Raw genomic sequence first — 25,979 nt, forward strand, 5'->3', positions numbered from 1 at the left:
TAGTGTATAGAAATACACAAGATGATGATTATTATTATTTTGAGACAGGGCCTTACTCTGTCATCCTGGCTGGAGTGCAGTGGAGCAATCTCAGCTACTGCAACCTGTGTCCCGCAGGCTGAAGTCATCCTCCCACCTCAGCTTCCCCAGTAGCTGGCACTGCAGGCATGTGCCACCATGGCCTGTTAAATTTTTGTGTTTTGTAGAGATGGGGTTTCACCATGTTACCCAGCCTGGTCTCAAACTCCTGAGCTTGAGTGATCTGCCTGCCTTGGCCTCCCAAAGTGCTGGGATTACAGGCACGAGCCACCAAGCCTGGCTGATGAAATATACGATATTTTTGTAGGTTGACCTTATACTTTGCTACCTTTACATTTTTCTTGTTTTAGAGATTTTTGTAGATTTTTTTGGAATTTTCTACATAAAATCATTTCATCAGTTTCCTATTGCTATACACAGTGATTGGCTTAAAACAAGAAAAATTTATTCTTTTATAATTCTGTAAGTCACATATCTAATATGGGTCCATAGTTCTGTGATTCTTCATGAATCTCCAGGGGAGAATTTGTTTCCTTACCCTTTGTAGGTTCCAGAGGCCACTTACATCCTTTGACTCATGGTCCATTTCCTCCATCTTTAAAGGTGAGAAAAAAATCTCTTTATCCCTCTATTTTCAACACATCACCACTGTCTCTGTCCCTTCGCATCCACCTGCACCCTTCTGATATTGAACCTTGTGATTCTATCACTTTGACCATATAATTCAGGATAATGTCTATCTAAAGATCCTTAACTGGACCACATTTGCAAACTCCCTTTTGACATATCCAGTAACACAGGTTATAGGGATGCAGCTACCTTCCTTTGGGAAAAGTATTAGCCTGCACAACCAACATATTTTCTGTTGGTACACTATTTTTCTTGTCCTGTCCTCAGGCCACCCTCCTTCCTCAGCCTCCCAAAGCACTGTGATTACAGGCCTCAGACACCACACCCAGCCTGTCACTTTTATTTCTTTTTCCTTTATTTCACTGGCTGGAACCTTTCATATTGTGTGGAATAGTAGTGATAAGAGGGGACATTCTTGCCCTTATCCCAACCTATAGGGGAAACTATGCTTTCACCAGTTTGTATGATGATTCTGATTCTGTAAGGATTGGTAGGTGATCTTGAGTTGAGGAAGTTTCCCATGATACTGCTTTCCATACTGACTGCAGTATTTCAGATTCCCACAGAATGTACGAAAATAGTTTCTCCACATCCTTGCTTGTGAAGCAGGTTCACTGCACACTGGTTGCCAATGTGTCTGAGTTGAGTGAGAGATAATCTCACAGACACACAGTAAGTTACATGAAGTGAATTTGTTACATACAGATCGGCAGATGCCTGGGATTCATGCGTTCTGCTCCCCAAGGCTCAGGAAAACCACCCAGTGCAGATGCAGTCTCCCTGTATGTGTTCAACTTGCATCACAGCTGCGGGAGGCTGGAAGGCGGCCCATCCTGGGTTTCATGCTCCAGGGATGCGTGGCACGTTGGCCTAAAGCAACAAAGGGGATCCTGTTCTGGGGATCTGGAACACATCCTGTCCTTTTCTCACTGGTCCCTTCCTCTCAGGATGTTGCTTTTCCAGCACATTCTATATTCATTCTTGGGAACTACAAGTGAGAAGTCAGATGCAACTGGGCCAATTCAACCCCACTTGAATGCTGTCCTGCAGTCTCTCCGCCAATCCAGATATCCCTTTTATTTTTATGTTTTTTGAGACGGAGTCTCGCTCTGTCTCCCAGGCTGGAGTGCAGTGGCACAATCTTGGCTTACTGCACCTCCACCTCCCAGATTCAAGCAATTCTTGTGTCTCAGCCTCTCGAGTAGCTGGGACTACAGGCGTGCGCCACCATGCCTGGCTAATTTTTTTTTTTTTTTTTTGTATTTTTAGTAGAGACTTCGTTTCACCATGTTAGCCAGGCTGGTCTCTAATTCCCGACCTCAGATGATCTGCCCTCCTCGGCCTCCCAAAGCGTTGGGATTACAGGCGTGAGCCACCACGCCTGGCCCAGATATCCCCTTTAATAAAGCTAGTCCATTTATATGTGCACTGACCTCCCTGGATCTGGAGGTACAGGCTGGTCTCAGGAGATTGAAGTAATATCTTGACTGGCAGAATCTCAGGGCAACATCATTGAGGTACAGCCAGTTGCATTTCACTAGGCTCAAGAGGATTGCTGCCTCAAGCAGGATAACCAGGCCTGCCTCGAACAGGGCCATAGTCCAGGATCCCAGTGACCTAGGTGAGAAGTTGGTACTCAGATCAAAGAAAAGTTCTTCAGGTGACCCCACTGTCTGCAGCCAATGGGCCTGCTTGTGGGCCTTATGTATTTGTGTTTCAAAAATAACCTGAGGGCTTGATGTGGGGTCCTTATCTCCCATGCACGGTGACTCATGCCTATAATCTGAGCACTTTGGTAGGAGCAGATGGGAAGACTGCTTGAGGCTAGAAGCTGGAGACCAGCCTGGGCAACAAAACCAGACTACATCTCTATTAAAAACAAACCAACAAACAGTAGAAAATTAGCACAGTGGAGAGGCACAGGCCTTTACTCACAGCTACTCGGGAGGCTGAGACAGGAGGTCACCTGCCCAGGATCCCAGGAAGTCAAGCTTGCAGTGAGCTATGATTGCGCCACTGCATTTCAGCCTCGGTGGCAGAGACCCTGTGTTAAAATTTTAAAAAGTATTAAAAAACTTAATTGGACCGGGCGTGGTGGCTACTCTGGAGGCTGGGGCAAGAGAATCACTTGAACCCAGGAGGCGGAGGTTACAGTGAGCTGAGTGCCTGCCACTGTACTCCCGCCTGGGGGACAGAGGGAGACGCTGTCTCAAAACAACAACAACAACAACAACAACAACAAACTATGTCGTTTATGGCTATTTTTAGAAGTTATTGGCTTTTTTTTTTTTTTAAAGAAACATTTGGTGACTTATCTTCACACTGGCCTTAGTCCTCCATGCCCAACACGATGTCCCTAGGAAAGTCTCTGGAATTGAGCACAGGGTTGACCTTCACCCTCTAGAGTGAATGGGGAAGACAAATGAAAAGTATTTATCTTCTGTGGGCACTGGCATGAAATAGAACATTCTACCCTGGCAGGGTTTTGCATTTCACATTTTAGCTTGCATCATCCCCTTCACAGACAATTCCAAAGTGTGTTAATTCAATTCCTAAAGCTTCCCTTCCCTTCCTCCCTTCCCTTCCCTCCTTACTTTTCTTTCGTGTCCATTTATTTTCGTTTTTTTCTCTTTCTTTCTTGGTTTTCTTTCTCTTTTTCAACTTCTCTTTCTTTTCTCTTTCTCTTTACTCTCTTCTCTCTCTTTCTGCTTCCAGGGTAGGTGGGACTTGAAATTCATTTTAATAGAAGGAATTTTCGTGGATATAATCTACAACCGATTTTGCTCTGCGCAGGTAAGATCCGTTTTCAGACCAAAATCCTGAAAACAAGCGCAGCCAGTCAAGCGAACGGAAGCGCAGGCCCGGCCCAGGCTTTGTCCCGGCCCCGGCTTTGTCCAGGCCCGCCCTGGTCCCAGCCCGTCCTGCTTCTAGGATGCGCGCGCAATTTCGTGCAAACCCGGAAGCGGACCGCGGGGGGCGAAAGCCTAGAGCGCAGTTTCCGGTAGACCCGGAAGCCGATCGCAGGGAGAAACTGTTTTCGCAGCAGTGCGTGAGTTTCCCTTTGTCTATATTAAGTCTAGGCTAGCCAGTTCTTCTCCGCTTCTATACCCGGGAGCTGAGGGGCATGCAGACCTTGAAATCCCGGCACCGCTCACTCCACCCCGAGTAAATTCAGACATCCTTTGAGAGTCTGGGAGTCGCTTTCTGCGTGTTAAAATCGCTTGGAGGCTGGTCCTGTGCCCGGTCTTTATGTCATATACCCACGTAGACACCTCCTATCGTGGGGTTTACCTGCTTCAAATCCTTTAGTAACTCCTACACACGCCCCGCACCACGTAAAATCCTCACTCTCCGTTCCCCCAGCCTCGCCCTTCTTTGCCCCTAGAGCTCAGCGCCCCAACAGGGCACGAGAGGCCTCGTCCTCTGCCCAGACCTGGTTTCTGCAGACTCCACCCCTCTGCTGACCCACTCCTGCCTCTTTCCTCCTTGATCTGGACCCTCTGTTCCCCAGGCCTCCCTTTTCCAGCCACCGGTTCTCCTGACCCCGAGTGTTGGGGGTGACTTCAGTCTCCTGACATCCACTGTTCTCTCGAGCCAGTTTCCAGCCCACGGAAAATGAGCTCTTCCGGAAGTGGGCATCTTATTCCAATCCCCTCCCTGTGAATGTGTGGAGAAAAAGAGATGGGAACGAGGCAGAGGAAATAGAGAAATTTTGAAAGAGAAATGAAGAATGAGAGACCCATTAACAGAAGGCAAAGTAGAAGGTGAGTGAGGGGTTTGCAGAGGCACAGTGAAAGAAGGTGCCCAGAAAATAGCAGGGGAGAAAAGTAACTGTAAAAATATAGACAAACCTGGGTCTGTAGAAAGACGAAATTCAACAAGATAGGGAAGGCTTCTCAGACAGAGAGCGGGGAGAGGAGGAGGGATTTGGAGCCAGGTCAGACAGAGCAGCGTGGTGCTGGGACAGCCAGAGGGGGCAGCTGGTCACAAGGAGAACAGGGAGAACCACAGCAGGGGGAGGCCTGGGATCTAAGGGTGCCAGAGAGTGGGGACAGGGGTGTGTAATATCGAAGATGGAATTTAACAGGGAGAGCCCAAGGGGAGCTGAGATGTGGGAGGAAAGAGGCAGAAATATATGGAGATTAGGGACAATGAAAGATTGGGCGGAAAGAGGAATAAGAGGTGAAACAAGTTGTAAAAATGGATCAGAACAGGTGGGAGAGAAGGAATAGAGGGAAGAATGGGACAAAGAGAAGAGGAGGGACTCAAAATGAACAGAATCCTAGGGGAAAATAGAGAAAAAAAGAGCTAGGAAAAAAGATGAGAATGAGAGATATGTACAGAATGAGGCAGGGAAACAGTAGTGAGGAAAGAGGGGGACCCTGGTTACAGATGAGTGGTGAGTTGATTGGAAATTATGATTGAATTGTGACATATTAATTTTTCTATAATATAAAATTTGTTTAGAACACATGAGGCTAGGGGCTGTGGCTCACACGTGTAATCCCAGTACTTTGGGAAGCTGAGATGAGCGGATCACTTGAGGTCAGGAGTTGAGACCAGCCTGGCCAACATGTGAAACCCCATCTCTAGTAAAAATACAAAAATTAGCTGGGCCTGATGGCCTGCGCCTGTAATCCCAGCTACTCAGGAGGCTGAGGCAGGAGAATCGCTTAATCCTGGGAGGCAGAGGTTGCAGTGAGCTGAGATCGTGTCACTGCACTCCAGGTTAGGTGACAGCAAGACTCCATCTCAAAAAACAAAAAACAAAAAACCACACATGAAGATGAGAATTGGAACACTCTCAAAGAGAAGGCACTCTTCTCTTTTCTTGGGATGGACTAGGGTGAGTGAGTGTATAAGATAGGAAAAACCAGTGTTTTTTTTGTGTTCACAGTGAACACAATAAAGAGCGCTCAACACAGAATGCCTCATCTCTGGTCACCAAAGTAATATGGGAATTACTTGTCACCAACAAGCAGTTGTTCGTCAGACAGCACCTGGGTGTTCTGTAATTTTACTCAGTTTAACTGGTCAGTGTAGGAACAACCACAGACACATTTTGATACTAAAGGTGAGGTATTCTCTTTTGGGTGTGAGAGTAGTAAAAACAGTGTGGTTTTTTCCTGTCTCAAACAGTAAGGGGAAGAATTTCCCAACAGGCCCACTCACCTGTCTCTAGGACTGTGTTCTTAGTAGTGACTGGGAATTGTCTGTCCCTGCTACTGGCTGCTGCTGACGCTGAGACTGTGTGCCACAGGCCAGCCCCATTCACTCTCTCCTGATGCCATGGCATCCCTCCTCCACAGTGTCATCAGATTTTACTTCAAGGGAATTATTTTGGTCAGCATACCCAGATGGAGTTGTTGCCCATTAAAACACACACACACACACACACACGCCTTTATTTTTTCCACTATTTCATCCTCAGAGGAAAAAACAAAGTATTAGCTACATTTTTACTTGCAATAAGTATGCCTTTTCTGTGCTCCATGTAAGAGCACAATATACCAAAATCTTGTTTAGGCTCTCTCTCACTCTTTCCTCCATTTCTTGCTTGACCCCATCCAATCAGGTTTTGACACCAACCATTCCACTGCTCCTTTTTTTATCTGAGTCACCAGTGACTTCTCTGTTTCTAAATCTAGTTATTTATTTATTCATTTAATTTTTAGAGACAAGGTCTTGCTCTGTCACCCAAGCTGGCATGCAGTGGCACAGTCATAGTTCACCATAACCTCAAACCCCTAGGCTCCAGCAATCCTCCTGTCTTAGCCTCCAGAGTAGATAGGACTATGGGGCTGTCCCTCTGCCTGGCTGATTAAAAAAAAAATTTTTTTTTTTGAGACAAAGTCTCACTGCATTGCCCAGGCTGGTCTTGAACTCCTGACTTCTAGCCATCCTCCTACAAAGAAGTCCCAGCATGCTGGGATTAGAGGCATAAGCCCTGTACCCTGCTTAAATCTGACTTTGAATTTTCTGTCCTCCTGTCTTTTTCTCTCAGCAGCATGTTTCACAGCTGATCACTCTTTTTTTTCTCAGCTTTGAAGACATTGCTCGTATTTTTAAAAATCTGTTTAAAATTTTTCTCATTACTTTCGTATCTTATCAGTTTCCTCTGCTGCTGTCTCCTGAAGTGTCTTCTCTGAATATGGAAATGTCACCCAATTTAGTCCTTAAACCTGTTCTGTCTGCCCACACCCTCTGCTTTTCCTTTTGATCTCATCTGTGGTTTTAACCACCACCAACATGTCTCCCATTTTCCCTCTTCACCCACCCCTCTCCCCTGAATTCCAAAATCCTGTGTCCAGTCATGTTCTCGACATCTCTGCTGGGACATCCACAGGCATCTCCACCTCCACGTGTCCAAAATAGGCTTCCTGAACTCCCCCAGACATGTTCTCCCTACAGTCCTGCATAGCTCAGATGACAGACACCTTCCACTTTCTGGGGATTAACTAAACCTGTCAGAATGTGCTTAAACAATATGAGATACTATTTGTGTTTTAATTTCTAAGGTATAGAATAAGTGACATATTTACTTAAAATGAGTGAGGAAATAGATTGTTTCAAAATTTCTTTTGATGTGTAGGAGAAAATATTTGAAGAGCTCAGCCCTGCCTGATCTGCTTCCCCAGGACCTCTCTGACCTCATCTCCCGCCTCTGTTCTTCCCGCTCCCTCTACTGCAACTACACAGCCCCCTTTCCTTTTCTGAGAGCGTTTTGTATTTTTAAAATAAGTGCTTGATCAAAGTATGATTTTAGGAATCATAGTTTATTACCACATGAAGAATTGCATTTTTTTTTTTTTTTTTTTTTTTTAGGCTCACAAATTTTAAGAAAGGGAGAATAAAGTGAAAAAATCTCGGAAGGAATCCACTCAACAGACGAGGTACCTTAACCACATAATGGTTGATTTCCAAAATTATTAACATCTGTTTGCTCAGTTAGGATAAATCAGACCTATGTAGAAAGTCAAAGTTTGAGGATTACCTCAGGGTGAGGTCTTCCCTTTGTGTGTGGCTATGGCACAGGAAGGAGGTATGTTGATTCTAAGCCCTAAGCAGCATATTTTTGACATTCAGGATTCACTTCCAAAGAGACATATTATGCAAGGAAGCAACTCGGAAGAGGAAAGAAAAGAAGTCAGGAATGGCCCTTACTCAGGTAAGGTAATGTTCTCAGTGGATTGTTCTGTCTCTGTTTCTTCCTGAAATGCCAGGCATTGGAGTTGCTAATCTTTGACTCTGAAGCATCCTGCCTGACACGTTTGCTTGCACTTACCCATGGCTTCTTCCAGTCCCTTCATTTCCGCTTGAGATTTCAGTTCACTGTGACCCATTGACATGAACTTGGGAAGAGGCTGCACTGGGCATGGTCCTGGGGAGGGCTCTCAGCAGACATGGATGGAGATGGGATGTGGGTCCCGTGGTGGCAGTGCTGCTGGGCAGCAGGGATTGTTCAGGGATCACATCTGGATGCACTGTCAGTGTTCTGTGGACTAGAATTAGAGAAGCTGCACGTCAAAGTTCCTTTCTTTATTTTTTCTTTTTTTTTTTGAGACAGAGTCTCACACGTTGCCCAGGCTGGAGTGCAGTGGCATGATCCCTGCTCATTGCAGCCTCCGCCTCCCTGATTCAAAGGATTTTTCCACCTCAGCTTCTCATGTAGCTGAGATTACAGGTGTGCACCACCACTCTAATCTAATTTTTGTGTTTCTAGTAGAGATGGGGTTTCGCCATGTTGGCCAGGTTGATCTTGAATGCCAGCCTCAAGTGATCTGGCCACCTCGGCCTCCCAAAGTGCTGGGATTACAGGCATGAGCCACCACCCCCAGCCATATCCAATGATTTCTTAAGGTATAGGGTGCTGAGGTATTTTCTTTGCCCTTAATATGTTAAATTAATACATTAATAAATTTCCTGTAACATCACGTTTTTATTAATGGAATAAATTAGTAAACTTAATTAAATTTTGTTAATACCTAAATAACAATATTTTAATGGATGAAGCTTTATTTATAGGCCAGAAGCAGTGATGTGTGCCTATAATTCTAGCTTCTTGAGGGGTTGAGGTGGGAGGATCCATTCAGCCCAGGAGTTTGAGACTATTCTGGACACCTAGTGAGATCCTGTCTAAAATTTTAAAAATATTATGTTTTTGAATATGGATATTTAGTAGAGATTGGAGTTCAGGTTTCTGTGGTTTTACATGGTCTCCCATTTTTAAGTACTTACCATATGTTTATAAAATAAGTTGGTACAATTTATACATTTTTATTGTTGCAAATATGCTGAAATACACATTGGGAAAAATAGTACTTACAGATAGGCACAATGGTGCATGCCTTTAGTTTCCCACTTGGGAGGCTAATGAGGAAGGATCCTTTGATGCCAGGAGTTCAAGGTTATGGTGTGCTGTGAATAGCCACTGCCATCCAATTTGGACAATGTATTGAGACCCTGTGTGTAAAAATTGCGAACCAAACTAATGATGAAAAATATGTAAAAAATAGGTCACTGGGACAGGGTGCAGTGGCTCACCCCTGTAATCCCAGCACTTTGGGAGGCCAAGGCGGGCAGATGAGAGGGTCAGGAGTTTGAAACCAGCATGACCAACATAGTGAAACCCCATCTCTACTAAAAATACAAAAAATTAGCCGGGCGCAGTGGCGGGCGCCTGTAGTCCCAGCTACTCGGGAGGCTGAGGCAGGAGAATGGCGTGAACCCGGGAGGCGGAGCTTGCAGTGAGCCGAGATTGCACCACTGCACTCCAGCCTGGGCGACAGAGCGAGACTCTGTCTCAAAAAAAAAAAAAAAAAAGTAGAAAAATTAGCCAGGCGTGGTGGCGCACACCTGTAGTCCCAGCTACTTGGGTGGCTGAGGTAGGAGAATCGCTTCAACCTGAGAGGCGGAGATTGTGGTGAGCCAAGATTGTGCTACTGCACTCCAGCCTGGGCAACAGAGCGAGACTCCATCTCAAAAAAAAAAAAAAAAGTCAGTGAGAGACAACTTTCTTATTTCAACTGATGTCTGTAAGTGTGTATATGTACTAGTGTATATGAGTGTGTAAGTGTGTACATGTGATGTGTGTGGATGAGTGTACAACAGTGGTTCTTATGAATGGCATGTCATCTATATAAATTTTATGTTTTTTAATCAGTTGAAATTACATCTTAAATATTTACCAGGTTAAAATTTTTCTATACTATCATGCTAATGAGCTGATAGCTGTAAGAATAATAATGTATTATGGGGATATATAATATATTATATATATGCAGATATAATGACCTTTTAGGCAGTTTCGTGTTTTTAATGCTTGAACTTGTTTTAAGTTTACTGAATTAGGTAATTGTCAATTTTCTTTTGATCCTGACCTGTTACTTAACTGTTTGATTCATTAGGTTTGATTCTAATGTCCAGACACCTGGGATCCAGTGCTTACACTGCCATTGTTAGTCCTGACACCTGGGGCGAGTTTCCTAGAATACATGTGAAAGAGTTGTCTCTTCAGTAAGATAGGAACAGATTATTCTTTCTTCTTTTGTTTGTTTGTTTTTTTAGGTGAAGTCTCGCTCTCTCACCCATTCTGGAGTGCAGTGGCGAGATCTTGGCTCGCTGCAACCTCTGCCTCCCGGGTTCATGCGATTCTCCTGCTTCAGCCTCCCAAATAGCTGGGATTACAGGCGCGTGCCACCACACCCAGCTAATTTCTGTATTTTTACTAGTGAAGGGGTTTCACCATGTTGGCCAGGATGATCTCAATCTCTTGACCTTGTGATCTCCTGCCTTGTGATCCTCCAGTTAGTTCATGTAAAGCATTTAAAATAGTGCCTATCACATGGGAAGTGTTCCATTCAGCCATTGCTATTGTTACCATCACAGTTTTCAGATTTTGATCATTTTTTATTTTATTTGTTTTTTTGAGTCGGAGTGTCACTCTTGTCTGTTGCCCAGGCTGGAGTGCAGTGGCATGATCTCAGCTCACTGCAGACTCCACCTCCCGGGTTCAAGAGATTCTCCTGTCTCAGCCTTCTGAGTAGCTGGGATTACAGGCACTCACCACCACACCTGGCTAATTTTTTTCTATTTTTAGTAGAGACAGGGTCTTACCATGTTGGCCAGGCTGGTCTCGAACTCCTTTACCTCAGGTGATCCACCTGCCTCGGCCTCCCAAATTGCTGGGATTACAAGCATGAGCCACCACACCTGGCCAAGATTTTGACTATTCTTAAAACCTACAGTAGGTTGGGGCCGGGCACGGTGGCTCACGCCTGTAATCCCAGCACTTTGGGAGGCCAAGGCAGGTGGATCAGGAGGTCAAGAGATCGAGACCATCCTGGCCAACATGGTGAAACCCCGTCTCTACTAAAAATACAAAAAATTAGCTGGTCGTGGTGGCAGGCACCTGTAATCCCAGCTAGTTGGGAGGCTGACGCTGGAGAATCGCTTGAACCTGGGAGGCGGAGGTTGCAGTGAGCCAATATCACACCATTGCACTCCAGCCTGGGCAAAAAGAGTGAAACACCATCTCAAAAAAAAAAAAAACCCAAAACTACAGTAGGTTGGGTGTGGCGGCTCACACCTGTAATCCCAGGACTTTGGGAGGCCAAGGTGGGAGGATGGCTTGAGTTTAGGAGCTCAAGACCAGCCTGAGCAATATGGTGAGACACCATATTTATAAAAAATACAAAAATTAGCCAGGCATGGTGTCATGAGCCTGTAGCCCCAGCTACTCCAGAGGCTGAGGTTGGAGGATGACTTGAGTTTAGGAGGCAGAGGTTGCAGTGAGTCAAGATTGTGCCACTGCACTCCAGTCTGGGTGACAGAGTGACACCCTGTCTCAAAAAAAAGAAAAAAACACTGTAGACATTGTCATCTCTGAAGACACCACTTGAATTGAATCTCAGGTAGATACTGGATATCACTTGGTGTGTAAAAATACCTAACACTTCTATAGAGAGAGATAACCCTGGATTAATTTTTTTTTGTATTGTCCAAAAATGAGACATCTGCACTGATTTAAGGAATGTCTTAACTTCTTATGGAGAAATATAATAAAACAACAATTAGAGACGCATAACTGGCTCAAGAATACCTTAATATGGATTTTTCACAGTGCTCACATAAGTGGAGTCAATCCTTAACAACTGTCTTCCCATTCTTTGTGACGATGAGTACTGTGTGCATACCCTGTTGCTGAAATGTGGATTTTCTTTTAGGGACCCTTGAAATTCATGGATGTGGCCATAGAGTTCTCTCAGGAAGAGTGGAAATGCCTGGACCCTGCACAGAGGACTTTATACAGGGACGTGATGTTGGAGAATTATAGGAACCTGGTCTCCCTGGGTGAGGATAATGTCCCTTCAGAAGCCGGGATCTGCCCTGGTGGATCTCTGAATGCCTCTTGGGAGCCTCTTATATGCCTGTTATATGCCTCTTATATGCCTCTTGGGAGCTCCTGCATTGCTTGACTGAGATTGAAACCTTGTTGACTCAGAATTGAAAAACTGTATTACACTTTCTGGACTTGAAATGTCCCCTTTCTTCAGGTATTCTCCTCCCTCCACAATTCATGATTGGTGGCACCAGGGCCGAAGTATGCACGAAACCTTACGACAAACTTAAAAAATATCCAGTTCCCTGTTTTCTACCCCTGTGCTTTTGATTCTATAGTTCTTGGAAGGGGGCTCTATGTCTGCATGTTACAGTGTTCCCTAAGCATTCAGAAAGAGGCAGTCAGTAGATGAATTTGTGAAATACTATTTATGATTTAATTATAATATCCTCTCTCCTCCCTAAATACAGGGCTTGGACTTGGGAGATGCCACAGCACACATTTATTCTTTCTTTTATAAATAGGAATCTGTCTTCCTGACCTGAGTGTTACCTCCATGTTAGAGCAAAAGAGAGATCCCTGGACTCTGCAGAGTGAAGAGAAAATAGCAAACGATCCAGACGGCAGGGAGTGCATCAAAGGTGTGAACACAGGTGAGAGCTCGGGTGGGCAGAGTGGAGGCCCATAATTTTTGTTTTTTGAGACAGGGTCTAACGCTGTCATCCAGGCTAGAGTGCGATGGCAATCATAGCTCACTGCAGCCTTGAATTCCTGGACTTAAGGGATCTCCCTGGCTCGCTCTTCCAAAGTGTTGGGATTACAGCCATGAGCCACTGTACCCTGCAAAGCCACACTATTACATAGCATTTGGGAAACTCTCTGCAAATGGGAGAATTCTGTGGGAAAACCAAAGTTGAAATCTTGTGAGTTCTGAACAGACATTTTTCTTTATTTTCCTATTTATTTTTTGGAGATAGGATCTCTCTTGGGTCACCCAGTCCAGAATGCAGTGGCATGATTATGGCTTGCTGCATCCTCGACTTCCTGGGCTCAAGTGGTCCTCCCACCTCAGCCTCCTGAATAGCCGGGACTACAGGTGTACGCCACGATGCCTGGCTAATTTTTTGTATTTTTTGTGGAGATGGGGTTTCACCATGTTACACAGGCTAGTGTTGAACTCCTGGGCACCCAGTCCAGAATGCAGTGGCATGATTACGGCTTGCTGCATCCTCGACTTCCTGGGCTCAAGTGATTCTCCCGCCTCAGCCTCCTGAATAGCTGGGAATGCAGGTGTATGCCACCATGCCTGGCTAATTTTTTGTATTTTTTGTGGAGTTGGGTTTTCACCATGTTACACAGGCTAGTGTTGAACTCCTGGGCTCAAGTAGTCTGCCTGCCTCAGCTTCCCAAAGTGTTGGGATTATAGGCATAAGCCACAGTAACCAGTAAGCTGTGTTGTTTAACTGGCAAATATTTGTGGATCTTTTAAGTTTTTATTCTTTTGGCTGGGCACGGTGGCTCATCCCTGTAATCCCAGCACTTTTGGGGGCTGAGGCAGGCAGATCACTTGAGGCCAGGAGTCCGAGACCAGCCTGGCCAACATGGTGAAACCCCGCCTCTATTAAAAATACAAAAATCAACTGGGTGTAGTGGCAGGTGCCTATAATCCCAGCTACTCATGAGGCTGAGGCAGGAGAATCGCTTGAACCTAGGAGGTGGAGGTTGCAGTGAGCCGAGATTGCACCACTGCGCCCTAGCTTGCGTGACAAGAGTGAGACCCTGTCTCAAAAAAAATAAAAATGCATTTTTTTCTTTTGTTAATTTCAACGTCACATGCCTCTGCCTCTGGAGTAGCTGGGATTACAGACATGCACCACCACGCCTGGCTAATTTTTGTATTTTTAGTAGAGATGGGATTTTTCCATGTTGGGCAGGCTGGTCTCGAACTCCTGGCCTCATGTGATTAGCCCTCCCTTAGCCTGCCAAAGTGCTTGGGATTACAGGTGTGAGCCACTTCACCTGGCCCAAAACATTCTATTTTAAATGTTAACAGCTTATCTTTGATTAGGTACACAAAGCTCTGCTTAACAACTCTGCTCTCACTTTCTGTTATTACTGGCAGAAATTAATCCTATATATTTTATGTTCCCATTAACATATGTTTATAATGCTTTTTAAATGAGAGTGTCTTTTTTTTTTTTTTCTTTTGTTTCTGAGATGGAGTCTCCTTCTATCTCCCAGGCTGATCTCGGCTCACTATAGCCTCTGCCTCTCTGGTCCAAGTGATTCTCCTGCCTCAGCCTCCTGAGTAGCTGGGATTACAGGCGCCCATCCCCACCCCTGGCTAATTTTTGTATTTTTAGTAGAAACAGGTTTTTGCCATATTTGCCAGGCTGCTCTCCAACTCCTGACCTCAAGTGATCCACCTGCCTTGGCCTCCCAAAGTGCTGGGATTACAGGCGTGCCACTGTACCTGGCCTGATTGTGTCTTTTAAATTGTAGGAAAGAATTAAAAGTCAAGTTACAAATGAAAAGTGCAATAATACTTGTTTCTGTATTTGATCATTTGTTGACCTTTTATGATGAGCTTTTTATTTTTATTTTTGGGGGATGGAGTTTTGCTCTGTTGCCCAGGCTGGAGTGCAATGGCAGGATCTTGGCTTACTGCAACCTCTGCTCCTGGGTTCAAGCGATTCTCCTGCCTCAGCCTCCCGAGTAGCTGGGATTACAGACACCACGCCCAGCTAGTTTTTGTATTTTTAGGAGAAACGGGGTTTCACCATGTTGGCTAGGCTGGTCTCGAACTCCTGACCTCAGGTGATCCACCCACCTCAGCCTCCCAAATTGTTGGGATTACAGGCATGAGCCACTGCGCCCTGCCTATGATGACCTTTATATTTTCATATGGGTTAAAGATACCGTCTAGAGTGCTTTCATTTCATCTTGAATGCTCGTTTTAGCATTTCTTCTTGGACAGGTCTAGAATACTAATTAACTTCCTCAGCTCTTCTTTAGGAAAGTCTAAAATTCACCTTTATTTTTGCAGGTGAGTTTTGCTAAGTGTAGTATTCTTCATTGCTGTTTTGCCTATTTTTCTTTAAGCACTTGCAATATATCACCTCACTGCTTTCTAGCCTGAAGATGTCTGCTGGAAAATATATATAATCTTACAGAGTTTAGTATTGTCTGACAAGTGTCTTTTTTGTTGCTACTGTCAAGATTTTGTCTTTGTCTTTTTTTGACTCTTGATAATTTCTTTATAGTATGTCTCTGTGTGAATGTATTTGGGTTAATTTTAGTTAGAATGGTCAAGTCTCTCTTTTTTTTTGAGACGGAGTTTCACTCTTGTTGCCCAGGCTGGAGTGCAGTGCCATGCATGATATTGGCTCACTGCAGCCTCCGCCTCCCAGGTTTAAGCGATTCTCCTGCATCAGCCTCCCAGGTAGCTGGGATTACAGGCACCCTCCGTGATACTCCTTTTCATGCATCGTTTTCCTGATTTCATTTAGTTGTCTATCTCATTTATGTTTCAGCTGGTTAAGCATCTTAAGACAGTTGCTTTCAAAATTTGTAAAGTAATCAGAGGGCTGCCTTTTTCTAGATTGGGTTTGTGGAGATTTGGTTTTTTTTTGTTTGTTTATTTCAACGTCCTTATGTAGGCCTTGTAATTTTTGTTTTAGGTTTGCTAAAACAACCACTTCTCCCAGTTTTGTTTTTTGTTTTTTGTTTTTTGTTTTTTGTTTTTGAGATGGAGTCTTTCTCTGTTACCCAGGGGCTGGAGTGCAGTGGCATGATCTTGGCTCACTTCAACCTCCACCTCCAAGATTCAAGCAATTCTCTTGTCTTAGCCTCCTGAGTAGCTGGGACTAGGCGCACACCATCACGCCTGGCTAATTTTTGTATTTTTAGTAGAGACGGGGTTTCACCATGTTGGTCAGGCTGGTCTCGAACTCCGGACCTCAGGTGATCCGCTCACCTTGGCCTCCCAAAATGCTGGGATTATAGGCATGAGCCACCATGCCCAGCCAGGTCTCTAACTATTGACCTCAAGTTATCCATCCCCCCTTGGTTTTCCAAAGTGCTGGGATTACAGGCATGAGCCACTGCACTGGCTGTTTCAGTTCTTTTATGTAAGAACTGTACAGGGTGAGACCTTTACACATCAACCTGTTGTAAAGGGTGTGGGTTCCACCTGCATGGACCTTGGGGGACTGAACAAAGGGAACAAATGTGGGAATAAAAGACAAAGACAATAGAGTGTATTTGGAAGAAGGGGTCGGGGGCTCCTTGCTTCTAATGGACAAGGGCCCTGAGCTTTAGAGCCCTTCACATTTTATTGGGTAAAAGAGGGAGAAGGGTGGGGGTGATTGTTGGTCAGCGCTTGATTTACAGCAGGCTTGCAAGACTGCATTCTTTGAACAATAGGCTCTAGATGTCCCAGTAGATAATCTCAATGAGCACAGCGCCAGGGAATGATTGCCTCCAGCAAACCTTCTGGCGGCAGGCGCAGTCATGAGTTTGCCCACATCCTGCATTCATGATAAACAGTTTGCTGTGTGGTCATATAGCCTCCAGTGGAACGCTGAGTTGGTCCTGTCTCTCAGGCCATCGGCTCCCTACATCTCCCCTTTGTGTTTATGTATTACTGTTACAGATTTGTCTAAGCATTGGACTACCTAAAAGTTCTGTTGGAGATAGAGGGTAGAGAGAATAAACAAAGGTTTTTGTGGCTGTAGCCGGGAGGCATGTCTCTGCTGAAGCATTTGCTCTATAAGCTATAATTCCTCTTCAGCCTCTTAAGGGCCACAGGGAATTTAAGGAATAATCTCCTTGCACGGTTTGGTAAAGATGTGTAAGTTGATAGGTGGCAATACCTAGCATAGGGCGTAGCCAATTAATATCTCCTAGTATTTGTTGAAAATCATTTAAAGTCTATAATGTGTCTTTACCAAGAACTGCTTTCTATGGCCGTACACTCCTCTCCGTAACAATATTTCCTACGTAATGGTATGGGGAAGTTATCTGCACTTTCTCTGGAGCAATTTTGGGATTCCATTTAACAAGATCTTGCTTTACATCTCTGAATAATTGATGTAAATTTGATCTGTAGGAGTGGCCAGAAGAATATCATCCATAAAATGAATGATATACGCAGTGGGAAACATATTTTGAGACTCCTTTAATGCTCTTCCTACAAAATGGTGACATAATGTAGGACTGTTAAGCATGCCTTCAAGTGAAACTTTCCATTGATAGCAAGAAACAGGTTCTCTATGATTAATAGAAGGCATAGAGAAGGCAAATTGAGGCTTATGCTTCTTGTGTAATGGTATAATAAAGAAACAGTCCTTAAAATCTATTACTACAAGAGGCCAGTCTCTTGGAATGGCCACCGGGGAAGGTAAACCTTGCTGTAATGCACCCATTGGTTTAATTTGTGCATTAATAGCTCTCAAATCATGCAGCAGTCACCGTCTTCCAGGCTTTTTTGGAATAACAAATACCCATGAATTTCAGGGGCTAACTCACTTCTCTATATGTCCTGCATTCAGTTGTTCTTTTAGCAACAGATGAAGTTGATCTAGCTTCCCCTGTGTTAGGGGCCCACACAAGTTTCTCACTAAGCCATTCTAATGGTAAGGCAGTGGGCAGAGGAGAAATATCAATGACCCCCATCAGAAATCCTGACGTCCTAGCCCTTTTCTGTTTTTCCAGTTACTGAGAAGGGGTTAGGGTTTCCTTGTAGGAAATTTCCCTAAACCTTTTCTGCTTTCATATCCCATGTCCTTCAACATTTTAAATCCTGGGTTACCAAAGTTTTCATTTGTAAGTCTCATATCTCATGCTGTAAGTCTCAACCCCATAAATTGATGGCTGTATTTGCAACATAAGACTGGAAAGTACCTGACTGACCATCCAGACCGAGACAAGGTAAAATCTCAGCACTCCGTTGAACACTTTTAGCTGCTCCTACTCCCACTAGGGGCGTGGAGGTTAGTCTGAGAGTCGATGCTGGGGGCCAGTCTTTACTGGATATGACTGACACATCAGCTCCTGTGTCCATTCGCCCATAAAATGTCTTTCCTTTAATTAGTACTACACAGGTAGGTCTATTAGAGGCTATGGATTGGGATCGATAAGTTTCCTATGTAGTTGTGCTCCCAAACCCTTTATTTCCTCATTTCTCCTTTTCTGAAGATGGGTGTAATTTGCAGGGAATAAGCAATAGCTAAGCAGTATATTCTCCTGGTTCAAAAACCCAAAGATCTTGTGACATTAAAACTACTTGAATTTCTCCTTCATAATTGGAGTCAATCACTCCTGGGACTACAGTGATGCCTTGCAAGTTAAGGCGGCCTTTGCCTAAAATTAGTTCCATGTATCCTCTTGGTAAAGGTCCCCAAATACCAGTGGGAATTTTGATAGGTTTGTCTCCACCAACTACTGTTATTTCTCTTGACTGGGAGATCTAATCCTGCACTTCCTGGTGTTCCCTGGGGTGAGGGAATCAATGTTTCTCTTGGGACCCATCCCTTAAATGGGCTTGTGGTCTGGACTGAGAATGCCCTCATTGTTTGAGGGGCCCGGGTCCAGGCCACCTTCTCATTTCCCAGCAGGAGGGGTGCCATTCTGATGAAGTCTTGAGTGGCACTGATGAGCCCAGTGATTTCCTTTGTTACAGCGAGGACAGAGTGCTGGCGTTTTTCTGCTGGGGGGGGTGGGGGGCAGGGCGGGGCACTGCATTGTGAGGTCCTTTCTGTCCTGAGATCTGGTGGCATTCCTTTTTAAAATGTCTGGTTTTTCCGCAGGTACAACATTTTCCCAATTTAGGGTTTGACCCTTGGCTCCTTTTAGATTTGTCAACTACTAAATTAGCCATGCTTCAGCTATCATTGAAGAGCAATGAAGCTCAGTTCCTACATCCTAACAAGCTCTGAGAAAATTTCCCAAGTCTTTTGTACACCTTACAGGTGCCAGTGCACATTTACAATCCACGTTTGCTTTCTCTAAAGTTAAGGTTAGCATTTCTGCGGCAGTGGCATGAGGAATCTGACGCTTCACTGCCTCTTGTAATCTCGCAAGAAATTGCGCATAGGGCTCCTACAACCCTTGCATGATATGCAAAAAGGATTGTACTAGGACTCCCTCATCTGGAATTGTGGCCCAGGCGCATTTAGCAGCCTGTGAACGCTGCTGATAAGCAGCAGCTGGGGGTGCCATTTGATGTTCCAGGTCTGAATAAGGGTCATTACCCAATAGCATATCCTCTGTAATGTCTCCTTGACAAGCGGCACGATTCTGTCTAGCCTGGTTTGCACACAGTTCTTGCCAATTTAAATTCCATGTCAGATACGCAGTAGCAGACAAGTTTGCGCCCAAAGTTTTACATCAAAGAGTAGAAGGCGCGTAGCACCAAATACAGATTCTAGCAATCCTAAAGTGAATGGGCTCTGTACTCCATTGTTAACTACACTCGTTTGTAATTCCTTCAACAACTAAACTCTAGTGGGGTATTTTCATGAATAAACTGGTGTAGATTGTTTGGATCAGGCCTTATGGAAATAGGGAAAGCACAAGGTCCTAAGGGCTCTCCAGCGATGGCAGCAGAGTGTAACATTCTTTGTACTGGGGTCTCTATTTCCGCTACTGAAGGAGGTGGTACAGATGTTGCTGCAACTGGAGGGGGTGGTAAAAACCAATTTTTATCCTCTCTCTCCTGTTTTTTGTTTTCAATTGGATCTGTGGGTGGGACAACAGATTCTTTCAGATTTTTAGACTCAGCCTGCTGCCCAGCAGAATAATGAGATAATGGCAGAACAGTACGAACTAGACTCCACGTGAAGACAGAAGAATCAACTTTAAGACCTTTTTGATGAGCCTTTTTTAATCCTTTTCCTGCTGTGTCCCAATTTTCCACATCAAGAGTGCCTGCCTGTGGAAACCATGGGCTATGCATAATAATCTCCTGCAGAAGCTTAATGTCTGTGAGTTAACCTGAGTTCCAGACTGTCTCAATAGAACTTTAAACAACTGCACATAGTATTTTTTTTTTCAACAGACAAATTCTGCCTCATGTTACCCTGATTCAGAAAACTTCCCATTCCCAGTACTTTAGAGCACTGACCTTATATCGCTCCCAGTACCTCTTTAGGGCACTGACCTTATATCTGCTGCCAGCCGACTCATCCAGGGTTCCCCATTCACCTTGTGAATTTCAGTTCCTCTACTCCAGCAGAACCTTCTTTGTTCACATCCTCAAAGTCCTATGTTCGGAGGCCACTTGTCCGATATTCTTGGAGTCCCTGTTCTGGGTCACCAGTTGCCACCTGCACAGACCTTGGGGGCCTGAACAAAGGGGGCGAACATTGGAGTAAAAGACAAAGGTGTATATTTGGAAGAAGGGGTCAGGGGGCTCCTTCTAGTGAACAAGGGCCCTGAGCTTTAGAGCCCTTTGTATTTTATTGGGTAAAGGAGATGGTGGCAGGGGGAGGGGTGGTTACTGGTCAGCGGCTTGATTTACAACAGGTTTGCAAGACTGCATTCTTTGAACAATAGACTGTAGATGTCCCAGTAGATAATTTCAATGAGCATGGCACCAGGGAGTGATTACCTTCAGCAAACCTTCTGGTGTCAGGCGCAGTCTTGAGTTTGCCCACATCCTGCATTCATGATAGTTTGTTGTTTGATCATATAGCCTCCAGTGGAATATTGAGCTGGTCATATCTCTTGGGCCTTCAGCTTCCTACATGTGGGAACACTCAGTCCTTTTCTGGGGATGTGTTTCTTCTGGCTTGTGGAAGTACCATTATTAATGTCTATACAGCTCTTCTTGGATTTCTGATTTTCCCTAAGAGGCTCATCCCTGCTTCTTCCCAGAAGTTTTCAGTCTCTGTTGTATTTCTCTGCTCATAATCTGTTTCAGATTTACCCATAATTCTCTCGACTCCTGCAGATTCCCCACTGCTCCAATGCATCACCTCAGTTCCTTGTGTTTTCTGCACTACCAGCATGATATACACAATACCCTGATACTCCTACCAATGTCTGAGTCAGGTGAGGCAGAATCTAGACCCTCTGTCAGACACTAAAGATGCCATTATCATGGGTTGAAGTTCCACTTTTTTCTTTCTGTTTTAGAGAGGAGCTCTAAATTGGGAAGCAATGCAGGAAACAAGCCTTGTAAAAATCAACTTGGATTCACTTTTCAGTTACATCTGAGTGATCTACAGCTATTTCAAGCTGAAAGGAAAATTTCTGGGTGTAAGCATTTTGAAAAACCCATCAGTGACAATTCCTCAGTTTCACCGCTTGAAAAAATTTCTTCCAGTGTCAAATCCCACCTTTTAAATAAATATAGAAATAATTTTGATCATGCTCCATTACTTCCACAAGAACAGAAAGCACACATTAGGGAAAAAGCTAATAAATGTAATGAGCATGGCCAAGTCTTTAGAGCATCTGCAAGCCTTACTAACCAAGTAATCCATAACGCAGATAATCCTTACAAATGCAATGAATGTGGCAAGGTCTTTAGTTGCAGTTCAAAGCTTGTGATACATCGAAGAATGCATACTGGAGAGAAGCCTTACAAATGTCATGAATGTGGCAAGCTCTTTAGTAGCAATTCAAACCTTTCACAACATCAAAGAATTCATACTGGAGAGAAGCCTTACAAATGTCATGAATGTGACAAGGTCTTTCGAAGCAGTTCAAAGCTTGCACAACATCAAAGAATTCATACTGGAGAGAAGCCTTACAAATGTCATGAATGTGACAAGGTCTTCAATCAAATTGCACACCTTGTACGACATCAAAAAATTCATACTGGAGAGAAACCTTACAGTTGTAATAAATGTGGCAAGGTCTTTAGTCGCCATTCATATCTAGCAGAACATCAAACGGTTCATACTGGTGAAAAACCTTACAAATGTGAAGAATGTGGCAAAGCATTTTCAGTGCGTTCCAGCCTCATAACCCATCAGTTAATTCACACTGGAAGAAAACCTTACAAATGTAAAGAATGTGACAAGGTCTTTGGGCGCAAGTGTTTCCTGACCTCTCATCAGAGAATTCATACTAGAGAGAGACCTTATGGATGCAGTCAGTGTGGCAAGATCTTTAGTCAGAAATCAGACCTTATACGACATCGAAAAACTCATACTGATGAGAAGCCTTACAAATGTAATAAGTGTGGCACAGCGTTTAGAGAGTTTTCAGACCTTACTGCCCATTTTCTAATCCATAGTGGAGAGAAACCTTACGAATGTAAAGAATGTGGCAAAGTCTTCAGGTACAAGTCTTCTCTAACCAGTCATCATAGAATTCATACTGGAGAGAAGCCTTACAAATGTAACAGATGTGGCAAGGTCTTCAGTCGCAGTTCAAACCTTGTATGCCATCAGAAAATTCATACAGGAGAAAAGCCTTACAAATGTAATGAATGTGGCAAGGTCTTTAATCAAGCGTCATACCTTACAAGACATCAAATAATTCATACTGGAGAGAGGCCTTACAGATGTAATAAATGTGGCAAAGCATTTCGAGGGTGTTCAGGCCTTACTGCCCATCTTGCAATCCATACTGAAAAGAAATCTCATGAGTGTAAAGAATGTGGCAAGATCTTCACTCACAAGTCTTCCCTCACCAATCACCATAGAATTCACATTGGAGAGAAACCTTACAAATGCACCCTGTGCAGTAAGGTCTTCAGTCACAATTCTGACCTTGCACAGCATCAGAGAATTCATTCATGAGAGTCCCTACAAACTGTGTATGGCAAAACCATCATCATGAGTTCTAGCATTAATCAACATCAGTGAGTCCATACTAAGTGCAAATCATATAAATGAAATGTATGTGACACAGGCTTTATCAAGGCCTGCCAAATCACTAGACATCACCACATCACTGTGGAGGATGAAAGCACACAGATGAATTGTGTGTACTTGGGCTATTATTCAAGGACCATTGCTATAGAACACGATAGGATTTACACAAGAAGTAACTCTGTCTCTGGTTCTCTGATACTAATCTATGATATTGCATGATGCAGAATAATGCTAAGTCAAAATATGTTGAATCTCATGACCTGATGTATATCACAGGTGCAACAGCTTGTAAATGACCAGTTTTATTCAGGCTATAAAGCATTCAATTATTTGGGGCTTATAGAAAAGGCTACTTTACTCTTTGTGACTTTGAAATCTCTTCATGTGCCTTCCATGCAGGCCATTCACTGTGGTCCCTGGGAAAGAATCAGTAGGATGACAGGGCTGACTTCATTAGCTGAGGATTATTTCTATCCAATTTCCTGATGAAGGACATTGCCTTTTGAGATTAAATATTGTCTGATTTAGAGAGCATGGAGGTGGGCAGAGTAACATAAAACTGATGACCGTCATCATACTGTTGCAGTCAGCACACTTTCTCCTGACATAAGTGCACAGAGCTTCAGTGTCCACCAACTGACCATGAAATAGAGTATGCTGTAATCTTAAGGCATAGGTTATTAGTGGAAAGAGAGTAATAGGTTGCTAGTGTCTGATTATATGGTAGAAATAATGCAAGGAAAAAGGTAGCCACCTTCTCCATTGAACAGCAGTACCTGCTGTTTAGCAAAGACTGATGAGAAATAGACTTTTTTTTTGGAGATAGAGTCTCACTCTGTTGCCCAGGCTGGAGTGTAGTGGTGTGTTCTTGACTCACTGCACCCTCTGCCTTCTGGGTTCAAGCAGTCCTTCTGCCTTAGCCTCCTAAGTAGCTGAAACTACAGACGTGTGCCACCACACCCAGTTCATTTTTGTATTTTTAGTAGAGACAGTGTTTACCATGTTGGCCAGGTAGGTCTCCAACTCCTGACCTCAAGTGATATGTTCACCTCAGCCTCCCAAAGTGCTGGGATTACAGGCATGAACCACGGTGTCCAGCCTCATTTTTGAAATGGAATAGAGAACAGTTATATCACAGTTGAGAGTTTAATCAAAATGACCAGATCAGCATATTCTTTTTTTAGGTGAGACAGAGTTTCGCCCTTGTCACCCAGGCTGTAGTGCGGTGGTGCGATCTCGGCTCACTGCAACCTCCGCCTCCCGGCTTCAAGCAATTCTCCTGCCTCAGCCTCCCAAGTAGCTGGGATTACAGGCATGTACCACCATACCCAGGTAATTTTTGCATTTTTAGTAGAGATGGGGTTTCACCACGTTGGCCGCACTGGTCTCAGGTGATTCATCTGCCTCAGCCTGAAAGTGCTAGGATTACAGGTGTGAGCCACCGCGCCTGGCCAGATCAGCATATTCTTAAGTAGGATTCACATTTAATTCTTGGTATTATAAGTTGCAACCATTTGATTTAGAATGTATGCAGCTCTCATGTTTGTACTAATAAAGTTTCATTTTTCCTAAGTATGAATGAATCATGTCTTTTCTACCATCATAATTTCATCCCACCTCAGGAGGATGGATACTCTGTAGCACACAGTAATGCACCATTGGGATTTTAAGATTGGAGCATCCAGAGCAAGTTTTCTGGTTGTGAAATGAAACATGTCCTTTGGTTACATATCCTTAGGTAAGTGTGAATATGAGTAATCATACTTAGTACTTGAATTATTGTATCTGTGCTCTGCCCTAGAATGCTTCTGTGGGTACAGTGAAAATCCCAAAGCAGTGCAACTCCAGCATCCTATACCCTCAAATGTGTTCATAGCCCTTGGCAAATGTTTAGCGTATCATTATATTTCTGTGTGCCTTTTTCTTGTGTGCTAAATTAGACCCATGGCGCACATTGTTTTTTTTTTTTTTTGAGAGTCTCACTTTGTCACCCAGGCTGGAGTGCAATGGCGCGATCTTGACTCACTGCAACCTCCACCTCCTGGGTTCAAGCAATTCTTCTGCCTCAGCCTCCCGAGTAGCTGAGATTACAGGCACCCACCACCAGGCCTGGCTAATTTTTTTGTATTTTTAGTAGAGACAGGGTTTCACCATGTTGGCCAGGCTGGTCTCAAACACCCAACCTCAGGCGATCCACCCACCTTGGCCTCCCAAAGTGCTGGGATTATAGGCGTGAACCACTATGCCTGGCCCACATTTTCATTTTTATGAAGCAAAAATACAAATATGACAAATATCATGAGAGAAAAGTGTGAGGATAAGGTTAAAAATAGTGTAACACCATCTCTTTTTGTCCTTGTGCTCAGTGACATAATTTGAAATTACTAATGTTCATAAATTTCCTCGTAAGGGTGGACACACAGAATGGAATTGTGTTTTGCTTTGGTATTTTAACTAGGAACTTCACATATTTACCCCTACAACCTTTGCGGTAATTTGAACTTTTGCCCGCTCCACTAGAACCTTACAAAAAAAGTTTTTTGTTTTTTTTTTTTTTTTAATTTGAGACAGGGTCTCTGTTGCACAGGCTGGAGTGCAGTGGCACAGTTAGGGCTCACTGCAGCCTCAACCTCCCCGGCTCAAGTGATCCTCCCACTTTAGCCTCATGAATAGCTGTGACTACAGGCGCACACCACCACACCCAGCTAATTTTGGGGTGTTTTTTGGTCACAGTGTTGCCCAGCTGGTCTCCAACTCTTGGGCTCAAATGACCCACCCACCTCAGCTTCCCAAAATGCTAGGATTACAGGCATGAGCCATGTACCTGGCCTCCACTAGAACTTGTTTGACGTTCTCCTAAGGTTTGGCTTGGGTGTTGAGAATGATGATGCTATGTACTGAAGTGGTCTGAGAATGTTTATTACATAATAAGACTTTCTGAGGAAAGCAGGTTAGACTTCCCCAGTTGGTCCAAAAATGTCATGAGAAAACTGGGATAGGTGACTACTTTGGGTGTTATGATTGTTGAAGCGTTGGGCTGGGGTGTGGGTGCTTACTTGTGGTTTGAACTAATACCCGGTGCCAAATGAGGGAGCACTCAGTCTTTATTATCAGTTGACCAGATGGGCATAATAATGTAG

General features: G+C 44.0%; 2 protein-coding genes across 7 annotated transcripts in view; both read left to right on the forward strand.

Moving 5' to 3' along the window:
- LOC101144471 (zinc finger protein 610) overlaps nucleotides 1-645 on the forward strand; it is a 59,662-nt gene extending 59,017 nt beyond the window's left edge. The window contains exon 6 of the transcript XR_008673947.2: nucleotides 587-645. The gene's annotated coding sequence lies outside the window, so the exon portion shown is untranslated. The remainder of the gene's footprint in view (nucleotides 1-586) is intronic.
- Nucleotides 646-3,621: 2,976 nt separating this feature from the next.
- Nucleotides 3,622-24,411, forward strand: ZNF528 (zinc finger protein 528). Of its 6 annotated transcripts, XM_031004323.3 has the most exons (7): nucleotides 3,623-3,718; nucleotides 4,181-4,433; nucleotides 7,495-7,562; nucleotides 7,756-7,837; nucleotides 11,895-12,021; nucleotides 12,535-12,663; nucleotides 21,149-24,411. In XM_031004323.3, exons 4-7 carry the CDS (start codon nucleotides 7,823-7,825, stop codon nucleotides 22,762-22,764), a joined length of 1,887 nt encoding a protein of 628 aa, XP_030860183.1. In that variant the 5' UTR covers nucleotides 3,623-3,718; nucleotides 4,181-4,433; nucleotides 7,495-7,562; nucleotides 7,756-7,822; the 3' UTR covers nucleotides 22,765-24,411. The 6 variants fall into 6 exon arrangements, with proteins under 6 accessions (XP_055226357.1, XP_030860183.1, XP_055226359.1 ...); XM_055370382.2 differs by lacking the exon at nucleotides 7,495-7,562 and having other exon boundaries at nucleotides 3,622-3,718; XM_055370384.2 differs by lacking the exon at nucleotides 7,495-7,562 and having other exon boundaries at nucleotides 3,658-3,718; nucleotides 4,268-4,433.
- Nucleotides 24,412-25,979: the final 1,568 nt, after the last annotated feature.

The sequence above is a fragment of the Gorilla gorilla genome, chromosome 20 (genome assembly GCF_029281585.2).
Source record: "Gorilla gorilla gorilla isolate KB3781 chromosome 20, NHGRI_mGorGor1-v2.1_pri, whole genome shotgun sequence".
NCBI lineage: Eukaryota > Metazoa > Chordata > Mammalia > Primates > Hominidae > Gorilla > Gorilla gorilla.